Source organism: Sphaeroforma arctica (assembly GCF_001186125.1).
Source record: "Sphaeroforma arctica JP610 unplaced genomic scaffold supercont1.744, whole genome shotgun sequence".
Lineage (NCBI taxonomy): Eukaryota > Ichthyosporea > Ichthyophonida > Sphaeroforma > Sphaeroforma arctica.
Genome location: NW_014039814.1, coordinates 29,840 through 41,133, shown reverse-complemented (window position 1 = coordinate 41,133; position 11,294 = coordinate 29,840). Strand labels below are relative to the sequence as shown.

General features: G+C 40.4%; 4 protein-coding genes across 4 annotated transcripts in view; 3 read left to right on the top strand and 1 right to left on the bottom strand.

The window, feature by feature from the left end:
* Positions 1-1,769: 1,769 nt before the first annotated feature.
* SARC_08349 (hypothetical protein) lies at positions 1,770-2,678 on the top strand (the record flags this gene model as incomplete). Its single annotated transcript, XM_014297681.1, has 2 exons — positions 1,770-2,024; positions 2,289-2,678. The coding sequence occupies 2 exons, from the start codon at positions 1,770-1,772 to the stop codon at positions 2,676-2,678; spliced, it is 645 nt and encodes a 214-aa protein (XP_014153156.1).
* Positions 2,679-6,381: 3,703 nt separating this feature from the next.
* Positions 6,382-7,178, top strand: SARC_08348 (hypothetical protein; the record flags this gene model as incomplete). Its single annotated transcript, XM_014297680.1, has 2 exons — positions 6,382-6,634; positions 6,880-7,178. 2 exons carry the CDS (start codon positions 6,382-6,384, stop codon positions 7,176-7,178), a joined length of 552 nt encoding a protein of 183 aa, XP_014153155.1.
* Positions 7,179-7,415: 237 nt separating this feature from the next.
* On the top strand, positions 7,416-8,015 carry SARC_08347 (hypothetical protein; the record flags this gene model as incomplete). The annotated part of the gene is made up of 1 exon (XM_014297679.1): positions 7,416-8,015. One exon carries the CDS (start codon positions 7,416-7,418, stop codon positions 8,013-8,015), a length of 600 nt encoding a protein of 199 aa, XP_014153154.1.
* Positions 8,016-9,186: 1,171 nt separating this feature from the next.
* The window catches only part of SARC_08346 (hypothetical protein), a 4,746-nt gene continuing 2,638 nt past the window's right edge, over positions 9,187-11,294 (bottom strand). The window contains exons 6-8 of the mRNA XM_014297678.1: positions 10,236-10,372; positions 9,715-9,828; positions 9,187-9,391 (exon numbers count right to left, since the gene is read on the bottom strand). Coding sequence (XP_014153153.1) covers positions 9,284-9,391; positions 9,715-9,828; positions 10,236-10,372 — 359 coding nt within the window. The 3' untranslated portion in view covers positions 9,187-9,283. The remainder of the gene's footprint in view (positions 9,392-9,714; positions 9,829-10,235; positions 10,373-11,294) is intronic.

Below are 11,294 nucleotides of genomic sequence, written 5' to 3'. Positions count from 1 at the left end.
ATATATATGTTACAACGTGGCATCCCATATTACAAAATCATCAACGAGCTCAGCAACAGGCGCAGGACCGTAATCCATTTCGATTTAATATGTTCCTGCGATCAGGACTTGTAATCTCGACTAAGTATATATTTATTTGGATGCTTTCAACTTGGATGCATTCATTTCTAATGCTTTCAATTTGTCTGCTCAGGAGAAGCTTGTATCGGTGATTCAGCTCGGCTACCCTTTGATATCGTGAAAATTAGAAGAGTATCAGACGTTTATTTCATGAGATTATTAGTTGGCAATAGGTATTAATAGATGTTAATAAATACCTTGCGTTTATTATCTAAAACCAGGGCTCATTACGTTAAGCCTAAACACGTTTTCAAAACATTGTGTTAGCGGTATACGGGATACGTTTTTGTACGTTACATGACCATGGCAATGAAAACTGCCAATATATTGGCATATGCGCCCAGCTATATCTTCCAAAATATGGGCGATTACCTGATATATAAATTGAACTTTTGCAGTTTTGGATCCGGACCATTGTATATTTGTCACTTGTTGATCTATTTAGAACAGTTCCTGATTTCCCTTCTTTTGAAGCTGTCGTTTTGGAAACACCAAAATGAATACGGTATGCGTAAAAAAATAAATCTTGTGTGCGTTAACGCAAAACGTAGTACGTTTGGGTGCCCTCCCGCGTCCAGGACTCCTCACTCCATGCTCCACTGCTCCACCACGTTCCTGGCCTCCACTCTCCTGAGTCCAGGCTTCAGTCTCCACTCCACTCCAGACTTCAGTCTCCACTCCACTCCAGACTTCAGTCTCCACTCCACTCTCCAGTCTCCACTCGCCAGCACTGTCCACTGTCCAGACGTCCAGTCTGCCAGAGGCCAAACTCCAGGAGTCCAAAATCCAGAGGGCCCCCGGCAGTCATGCAATACCCTATGGCCTATATTTGTCAGTTTAGTCACTCTGGAATTTAGATCGTATGTGACGGGGGTTAGGGGGGTCAGGGACTCGTCACTCAGGGAATCAACAATGATTATATATTTTTCTTTTTTAAAGGTTCCAAACTTTTCTTTTTCTTTCTAAATACATAATCAAATGTAATAAATATATTATTAGGATACCAGTAAGGAGCCTAAAGTCTTAAACTAAAGATTTGGGATTTCACAACCGCAGCCAGCAGCGTGTCATGATTATTCCACATAGATTCTGAGGGCGAGTCTAAAAAATCTCTAAACACGTAATAGAAAATTCATAATTATACAGGCAGAAGGAAAGTAGGAAACTATGACTATTCACATAATCACATTATGCCGGGCTGGCCCCTGTCATGATAAATTGAATAGAAAACATTCTGAGCCAATGAAGATATGAAGGCCCTTCGGTGCTTCTTGTAATTCCCATAAAAAACTAAAAAGGGGAAGTGAGGCTGTGCGCCCGAGTGCAGACACTACGGAGTGCACACTGCACATTGGGCCAACTTTTTTTGTGGGGGGGGAATCAGGAATTGGAAATAACGTTTTGTGTGCTGTTCAACGCGAGAGCCTCCTAAAATAATTGTGTTCAATTTTAGGAGGCTATGTCAAAATTCAATGCCTTCTTTAAAAATAATATACGTAAACGAAGGCTATGTGCTGATTCTACCCTTGTTGTATTCATAAAAATGGACATGTTCACCAGCAATATTTTGTATATATACAGTCTACAACTGGTACACGTCCTCACTCCTCCAAAGCTTGCAGGTTACGAACAAAATACACCAGAACAAAATGTCAATAAAAGAAGAAGACCGCACAAGTATGAACATGATGGATATACGCACATCCGCACCAATGCAACCAGTGATGATGGTCCCTAAACCACCGGCTAATGCTGGACCCATTGCTCTCATGGGCTTCGGTATGACTACTCTATTGCTGAACTTCTACAATACTGGTATCGCAGAATCAGGTACCATTGGACTCATCGCGTGCTACGGTATCTTTCATGGTGGGCTCGCCCAGCTTCTGGCTGGAATGTGGGAGGTATGCAAGTCTTTTAAAAGCACTGGGCGTTTATAGTACCCGTTGTACCCTCTTGTACATTAATGCTCGTAGTGGGGCATGAGCTCCCTAAATTCTCAAGTCTCATCTTCCTTCAACATAGATTGGGATGTGCTCTTCTTGGATTCTTTTTCTTCACTTCTGCGTTGAGCACAAGTCCCGTTTGATGAACTAAACACTATTTATCCTAAATTGTAACTTTTTCCTTCGTTCGAATCCTTACCATTCTTCTTATTTGTACTTCAGATGTCCGCCGGCAAGATATTCACTGGGACTGCTTTCACTTCATACGGCGTATTCTGGATGGGACTCGGTCTATTTGACGGGCTCATAGTAACAGGGAATTTACAGCCAGGAGACATCAGTGAAGGCAAGTGTATCTGGCTGTGCATCTGGGGTTGCGTAACCTTTTTGATGTTCCTGGTTACATTACGAGCCAATCGAGTTGTACAGTTTTTATTCCTGTCGGCGACTTTTTTGATCTTCGGGTTGGCGGGTGGCGTGTACAACGAAACAGTGCACAAGGTTGCAGGTGCGATAGGTATCGCCTGCGGAAGCTCAGCCATGTACCTTGGCTGGGCTGAGCTGATGAATGAGGTGTACGAGCGGGAGATTATCCCCCCTTTTCTAGGCTAAATAGGGGTAAGGATTAAATAAGTAGCAATTCAGAAGTAATCTCAATTCTCATATAAGGACGGCCTGTGGCTGCCGGCGACCGTGGGCGTGTATGCCTAATGAGCAAGAGTTCAATTTATACCGAAATAATAGTAATTTAAAATTAATCGGGAATTAAAAAATCAATAAATACCAGTAACGTACTTGTGACATGTGTAACTTGTAATTTCGTTCCTAACGTCCTACGGACGTTAGTCCGTTGTGGGATATTTTTTCCTCTCTCTACTAGAGTAGGTCATGACTTCGTTGTACTTTTCAGTGTTGAGATGACAATGGTATCTGCCTACTGCTTTCTCGGCTAAATACTCGCTGAAATTCCGACTAAAAAGAATATGGGGTTATTTGCACAATGCACAGACTCGTGTACTTTGTCTGCCCCTCTCGCTCTCTCTCTACTTACTAGTAGACAGCAGAGTCACAGAGGGCATATAGTACATGGGCGCCTACTGGAGAATAGACAATACAAGACTACAGAGGGTCAGAGTCCCCCTGAGTCCCCGACCCTCTACTACTTAGTCTACTAGTCTACACAAGAAGACATACTCTCTTTCTCTACTAGTCATGATGAGACTCCTTTTTACTTCGTTGTATATATTATTTTATGATTCTCTCATCTCACATCTGGATAGAGTCTCTCGTAAATGCAGAAAGTCTCGGGGAAATTGTTGTTTCCCGGAATCGTAAATTTTGTAGAGACTACATACAAATATAAACATGTATTTTAAAATTAAATTTAAATGTATGCAATATGGTCAATGGCGCTTCAATTGATTCCATGCCTAATATGAATATCCTTATATCCAGAGACTAGAGGGCCGCGGAATATGGATACTTTGAGATCTGCTCCTAGCTCTCTGTCTAGAGAGGAGCCTAAAGAGTTAAGGCTCACCCTCTCAGCCTCTCTACTACTACTACAATCTGGCTTGGTGTGAGGTGGCGACAGTGTCGCCGTGTTCAACAGGTAAACGACAGTCGGAGATTGTCGGAAACTGTCTTGTCGTTAACCTCTAGGTTCCGCCATGACTATTATAGAGGTCAATATATATAATTCATTGGCTTAAAGACAAATTAAATCTTTTCATTGGTTAAACCGACACTAGGTTAACCCTCCGGCCATCTGTCAACTGTCAAGTCGTTTCCCATTTATTTGTATAATGGGTCCCTGACTCCCTCCCCCTGGGCCTGGGGCCCTGGGGCGTGCCTGTCAGGCTGTCTGCACTTTGCAGTGTGTGCCGTCACTGCCGTGTGGCCTCTATTGCAATAAAATATAAATGTTGACAAAAAAATTTACAGAGTCAAAGAAGCAATAGCTCTGTAGAGGAGCATAGTGCATTGGCACAGCCACAAAGCAGCAAACTGCAAAGAGCGAGCAATCATATCTTGCTATACTTAGAACGCTTTCTATTGCGTCTCATCGTACAAATTTTTAAGACTGTAGAGCCAAAGAGGCCATGCCCGACTCAGAAGTCAGAACTCAGAAGTCAGGATAAATAACACAAAGCCTATAGGCTATAGATCATAGACGCCAAGGACATGAGGAAGGGTTTCTCTCTACTGGGGGGACACTCTACGTAGTGCACCCTGCATCGTGCATAGCCTTTGTTCAATTTTCAAGACTATGGTGCTAAATTTTATAGTCCTTACTGGCTTACTCCTTACAAACTTTGTTTTTGTTTTGAAAAAATCAATATTTTTTTCAATATTTTTAATTTTTATTCTTGTACAAGAATTTGTATTAGCCCTCTCAAAACGCCAAAAGAGTAAAGACATTACTCTTGTGATTTCCTCTCCCAAGCTCCTCGAAAACTGGAGATCCTATTTTATATATAAAATTCCAGATTCAGACCTGATTCCAGTATAGCCTTCGGCTTCCATCGAAGGCTATGTATGATTGTTTATAGAATTTTTATTTATTTTCAAAAACTCATTTTTGATTCCAGAGCATATAGAGGGCAGAGTCTCCGAATTAGTAGAGAGGTGCGAGCCGAACAGACATTGCTCTTATTTTAAAAACAGAGCAAGAGGATTCGAGGTGCACTATTTTTATTGCTTTATTCTTTTTGTTTTGTTTTGTTTTTGTATGGACTAAAGATAACAAACAAAAAAGCCTTTGTATTACATAGTAGGACCTTAGCCGGGTGTCCATCCGGTATGAGGATGGACAATGGATATTTGGCCCTGTCCCGAAGGAACAGGACCAGGCAGTGACATTAGGGATAGTTGTTTTAATGGAATAGTGGATGAGGAGGATATATTTTGAGTTGTGAGACATAGAGTTTTAGGTCTCTGGGAATATTAAATACGTATGTCGTTTGGTGCACTCGCGTATAGATAGGGTTCGAAATCACCTACTTTGAGCAAGTACATTAGCACCATCAACCACTGGTCCGATCGATGAGTTAGATAGCGGAAATTGCTTTAGAATGACCAGGACTTTTAAAAATCTCCTGAACAGATTTTGGATTTTGTGTCTCAAAAAAAGGTTGGCTTGCTCAAAATTTGGAATATATTGTTCGTTTTTCATGAGGGCAGAAATCGACGGGCCGCTTCATCAAGAAAGCCGACGCAAGTCTCAGACTCTCAGAATAAGTCCTCTATTTCATGTAGAAAAATAAGTTTTTTTCATGTCATTTTGGGGTCATTTCTCATGTATAGTGTGAAAACATATTACGTTTTTTAATCGTACCAACATTTGGAGGTATAAGCGTATACGTATTGGAGCCCGACACCTATGTCCCATTTTGGTCCGCACACGGGGTAGTGACATGTCAAAATGTGGCCGTTTTTTTACGACGGCAATGGCTTCTTAATAGGGTTCTCCCGATCTGTACATAATTTTTTACCCAATTTCAAATTATTTCGGGTAGAAATGCCAATTCTAAGAATCCATTTCGAGCATAGCAGTCATTTTTTTTTTTGAACCCAAAATAAAATTATAATATGTATGTACTGTCCTTGCATACATACATAAACACATATTTATTTATTTTAAATACTTTGTTTTGTTTCAAAACAAAAGACATTATAAGCCACTACCAAAAAATATATAAGTGGAAAAGTAGAATAGAAAACTTAAAATATTTATCGAGGCTTGAACAAACAAAAAAACCCAATTAATCGAGTGATTATTTCATAGCCGTCTATTGTCATTTATACTATTTTTTGTATTTTTTTTGTATAAACAACAACAACATCTACTGCCCTGGAGAGAGGCTGATATTTTAATAATTAAAATTGAACGCAAATGCCAATGTCTCCGTATAGTGTATTTACACATAACACGCCTAACTTAACTACCCACCACGCCGCGAAAGTTTCGAAAGAACACGGACTCGTATTTGACACGGTATTCAGCCATTTTAAGTTATACATACCTCGGGTTGACAGGCATAACTCCTGCCCTTGATGTAGCATATCTAATAACATGTATCGAAGGAAAACCAATGTTCACTGGGCGGCACCAATCAATAGCACGCGCTCGCCACTATGTGATGTGCATTGGATTCGCATCTGATTCCCATTATCAGCCCTATAAAGGAAATACATATCCACGTGTTTAGTATCATACAGTTCTCTGTTACTACTGTAATTACAATCAGAACTCCATTGAATATAGTGTGATATGCTTCATGTTCACAGTCTCAAAAAGTTGATCGGGTTCGCGATGTTGTTCAGTGCATCTGCCTCTGTAGCCGATTTAATATGGAGCGATGAATTTGACGGAGCTGCTATAGACCAAGGCAAGTGGGGTTATGACATCTTACCGGCATACAAATACAACAACGAGTTGCAAGAGTACACCTCGGCGTCAGCCAACTCGTTTGTAAAAGACGGCCTTCTGCATATAAGTGCCGTTCCTATGGGGATGGGAGGTATACCAGCGCCCGAATGGTGCCACGCAACAAAGGAGACTGGACGTATGATACTGTGAAAGTTAGAGCGTCTATTCCATTGGAAGAAGGTATGTTTTGATAAGTATGCGCTCACTATTCTCTGATATTAATCATTTTCTGTTTTTTTCCATCTTACAATAATAACGTGTGGTGAGGATAGTAAACTTTTATAGTTCAATTCTAATCACTAGAAACTGCTAACTCTGTACGTTTACCTTTCATTTTATGTTGCATGCGTAGTAACTATTTCACTGTTTGCGTTTAATCAGGGCTCTGGCCAGCCATATGGATGCTACCCACGGGCAGTCCTAACAAATGGCCGAAGGGTGGCGAGATTGACATACTGGAACACGTCACATGTGATGCTAATCGAGTGCACGCCACGGTACATACAGGCGCCTATAATTGGCCTATGAACAAGCAGGTGGGGTCATCTATAAGTGTCCACGATGTGCGAGATTTCCACGAATACGCTCTGGAATGGTCCCCTACTGCTGTGATAGTGTTGCTAGATGGAAACGAGTACTTCTCGTTCGACAATGACAACACGAAGGATCTTTTGACATGACCGTTTGACGAACCGTTTCACCTTATCCTGAATGTCGCAGTTGGTGGAAATTGGGGAGCGTATTGTCTGAATGGTAAGAAACCGAGCTTCCCCTCTAATGGCGAGGAGAGCACTGTGCTTGTAGACTACGTGCGCGTCTATGCGGGGGTCGATTCCTATTCAACGCCAGTGACAGGTAGTGACATTCCTTGTGACCAACCCCAACTCGACTATGCGTGTGAGTGGAAAATCAAATGGATGTTGGAGAATTGGGACAAGGTGGATTGGACTGATGCGTACGTAGCTCACGGCGTGGATGGCACACGATGCTCTATACAGCGTTATCTGTTCAATCGGGAGGGGTTCTGCACTGATCCTGATATGGATCTAGTGAGAAATCCCCCTTCGGCATCACCAGCAGCCTCGACAACACCTTCGGCAACCTCAGCATCATCCACTACACCCACGCCGTCTGCCAAGCCCACTCCGCTACCTACACTATCGTCTACCGCAATGCGGTTGCCTGGTAACCGTCAGTCATGTGTTGTGGATCCCAGCCTGTCCCTAGAGATCGCGTGTGGATCTGCCATTCAGATATGTGCGCGTGCAGATATTAATTGCGCGGTAACGCCCTCAGTAACCACGTGCAGCGTGGCATTGCTCAACGAGATCTTCTCACTCTACTACAGAGCAAACGCCTGCGCCGAGAGCGCATGCAATTCGGCTGGCTCCGCTATGTTGAACACATGCGTGGCTAAGACGGATGTGGTTATAGGGGACGTGTGTAACTCCTCATGGCGGGGGCTTGGAGTAGTGGGGGTGTTGACAGCTCGGATATTCCGGGCTGTACTACGCTGAATGCGAATAAGGCCTTCTCACGCTACCACAGAAAACATGGTTTTCATGAAAGAACCTGTGACTTTACTGGCAGTGCAACGTCTGACTAGATCATTTTTATGACACAGCTATACGAACATTTGTATTTTATGTCCGCCTGTGGGCTGGCAACATATGGGGGCGTGCGGTAGATATATATACAAGTAAGAGCCATTTTTATAGAATATAAAACGTATAGAGTTAAAGAGTACCACCCAGCCATCATTCGCATAGTGATCAAAAGGATAAAACGTCTAGAGTTGATATAGTATCACCCAGTCGTCGTTCACGTAGCTATGTATAGCTTTATGGAAACACCATATCATCATTCTGGGCATAGTTTTGTATGGGTTTTACCATTTTCGTAGCTATGTATAGATATATGGTAATACCATTCACGTAGCTCACCCAGTCGTCGTTCACGTAGCTCACCCAGTCGTCGTTCACGTAGCTATGTATATCTATATAGAAACACTAGATCATCATTCTGAGCATAGTTTCGTATAGGTAATACCATTTTCGTATATATGTATAGCTATATGGAAACACCAGATCTTTTTTCTGAGCATAGTTGTATATATAGGATAAATACCATTCACGCAGCTATGTATAGCTATATGGAAACACCAAATCATTATTCTGAGCATAGTTGTGTATAGGTTAAATACCATTCACGTAACTATGTATAGCTATATGGAAACACCAAATCACTATTATGAGCATAGTTGTGTATAGCTAATACCATTCACGTAGCTATGTATAGCTATAGGTTAAATACCATTCACGTAGCTATGTATAGCTATATGGAAACACCAAATCACTATTATGAGCATAGTTGTGTATAGCTAATACCATTCACGTAGCTATGTATAGCTATAGGTTAAATACCATTCACATAGCTATGTATAGCTATATGGAAACACCAATTCCATATTCTGAACATAATTGTGTATAGGTAATACCATTCACGTAGCTATGTATAGCTATATGGAAACACCAAGTCGTCATTCTGTGCATAGTTGTGTATAGCTACTACTTCGGTACACCACTTGCCCCACTTCTACTACACCGAAAGTTACTACGAGCAAACCAAGATAGACAAAGCGTCCCCATTGATTTCGCTGAGACGATGGTCAGTATTCTGAATAAGAACTTCATTTAAACTTTGTTTTATTTCGATAATATATCACTGAGTATTTCAGATAAACTAAGTTTACACCCATGTATCTAGCTTGCGATTTTTAATAACTTTATGCGGCTTCGGCTTCACCGGCTGCCTTTTTGGCGCCAACAGTGTTGGTCAATACTTCGGAAATTTCGGCCCAGCATTCCTCAGTGCACTGAGCGAACTTCTCAGCCTGGAACAGTGAAATGGTAGGTAAATAAATACGCTCCTGACATGTGCAGTGTGACTGGGGGAATGGTAGGTAGATAAATGGAAAGCCTGGATTAAAGTTCTAACATTTGCAATGTATTTGTTTATTTTCCTTCTTCATTGCCCGTACCGAACAGCCTGTCAGAAGAGGTCTTCCCAGTGATAGGAGCTCATACACAACTATATATATACCCGTACCGAACTGCCTGTCAGAAGAGGTCTTCCCAGTGATAGGAGCTTATACACAATTATATATATATATATATATAAGTACGAACAAGCGGTTGACACTCAGATAAACTATACCTTATTCTCGTAGTTGGTGATATGAAGTCCCATATAGCCGTCAATCAGACTGTAACCCACACCGAACCCATCAGCACAGACAGGGCCAAACCCACCGGCCTTAATCGCATCACTCTGTGGCGAATAGAGAGCATGTTATTTATGTAAAATGACTTGGTTGTGCTTAGATTAGAAGGTATCTGGAATATGTTTAGTGGCTTAGTAATGCTTGGATTAGACGATATTGGTCTATGTAAAGTGACTTAGTTGTCCTTATATTAGAACGTATATGTAAAGTGGGCTTGTGTTCAGCCCGGTGATTACGCATAGCAGGGATTATGAGAAGGTATGAGAGCATACCATTCGGAGTATGCACAATCCTATGACCGAGCGCAGAGGAAACACATCCCACATCCCACACACGCACACGCATATATATATATTTATATATATAATATACACATGAAAATATATATATATATGCATGTATACACATATATATGAACAGCACAGATACACACGTGTGCACCCGGGGCACTTACCGACAAGGTGGAGGTAGACAGAATGATGTGGTTCATATGGCTCCACACGCCGGCGTGTGTGAACAGCTCAGGCGTAACACCCAACTCGTCTTCAGAGAACTTCTTCAACATGTACATGTAACGATCGAATCCCTTGCCTGTCATATGAGAAGAGTCGAGGTGCATGTTGTGTTTTGAAGTTTAGGGTCTAGGGTTCGCACAAGTTGCGGTATAGGGTTTAGATTTTACACACATTAGGTCAGATATAGTGACTATATGGAATTGGTGTACATTTGCGCATGTAGCAATGGCATCTCTTCAGATTCACTCACCGAGCAAAAAAGGATGCACCAATTGACATCACAAGAGTGTCGCTATACACATCGCGAGTGTGAGTGTGGTGTTATATGTATAATATATATATATATATATTTAAATATGTATATATTTAAATATATAACTAAATATTTATATAAATCTATACAAATATAACTATATTTCTATACAAATACTACATATATATTTACTATATATATATATATATATAAACAAATATATATGTCTATATATGTATACATATATATACATATATATATTTATACATACATATACATTAATATATATAAACATACATACATATACATATATATATATATATATATATATATATTTGTACACATAAAAATATACATGTAAATACGTCGTTTAAGTACAAATATACGAACAGAATCTTTTGCCTGTCTGGTATGGTAGCGAATAATGTGGTACAAAGGAGATGATCCACTCTTTATATATAATACAATACATATGCATATGCAAATATATATATATACGTATATATGCTATATAAAGACGATAAGTCTCGCCAGCTATACATTTACGACAGTTCATATATATATATATATATATATATATATATATATATATATATATATACTACTATATATATATATAATAACTACTACTATATATATATATAATAATACTACTACTATATATACTATACTATAGTGTAGTAGTACGTAGTCGTCGTGTCGTACGTTACGTTTACGTTTACGTTACGTTTCCGTTCGTTCGTTC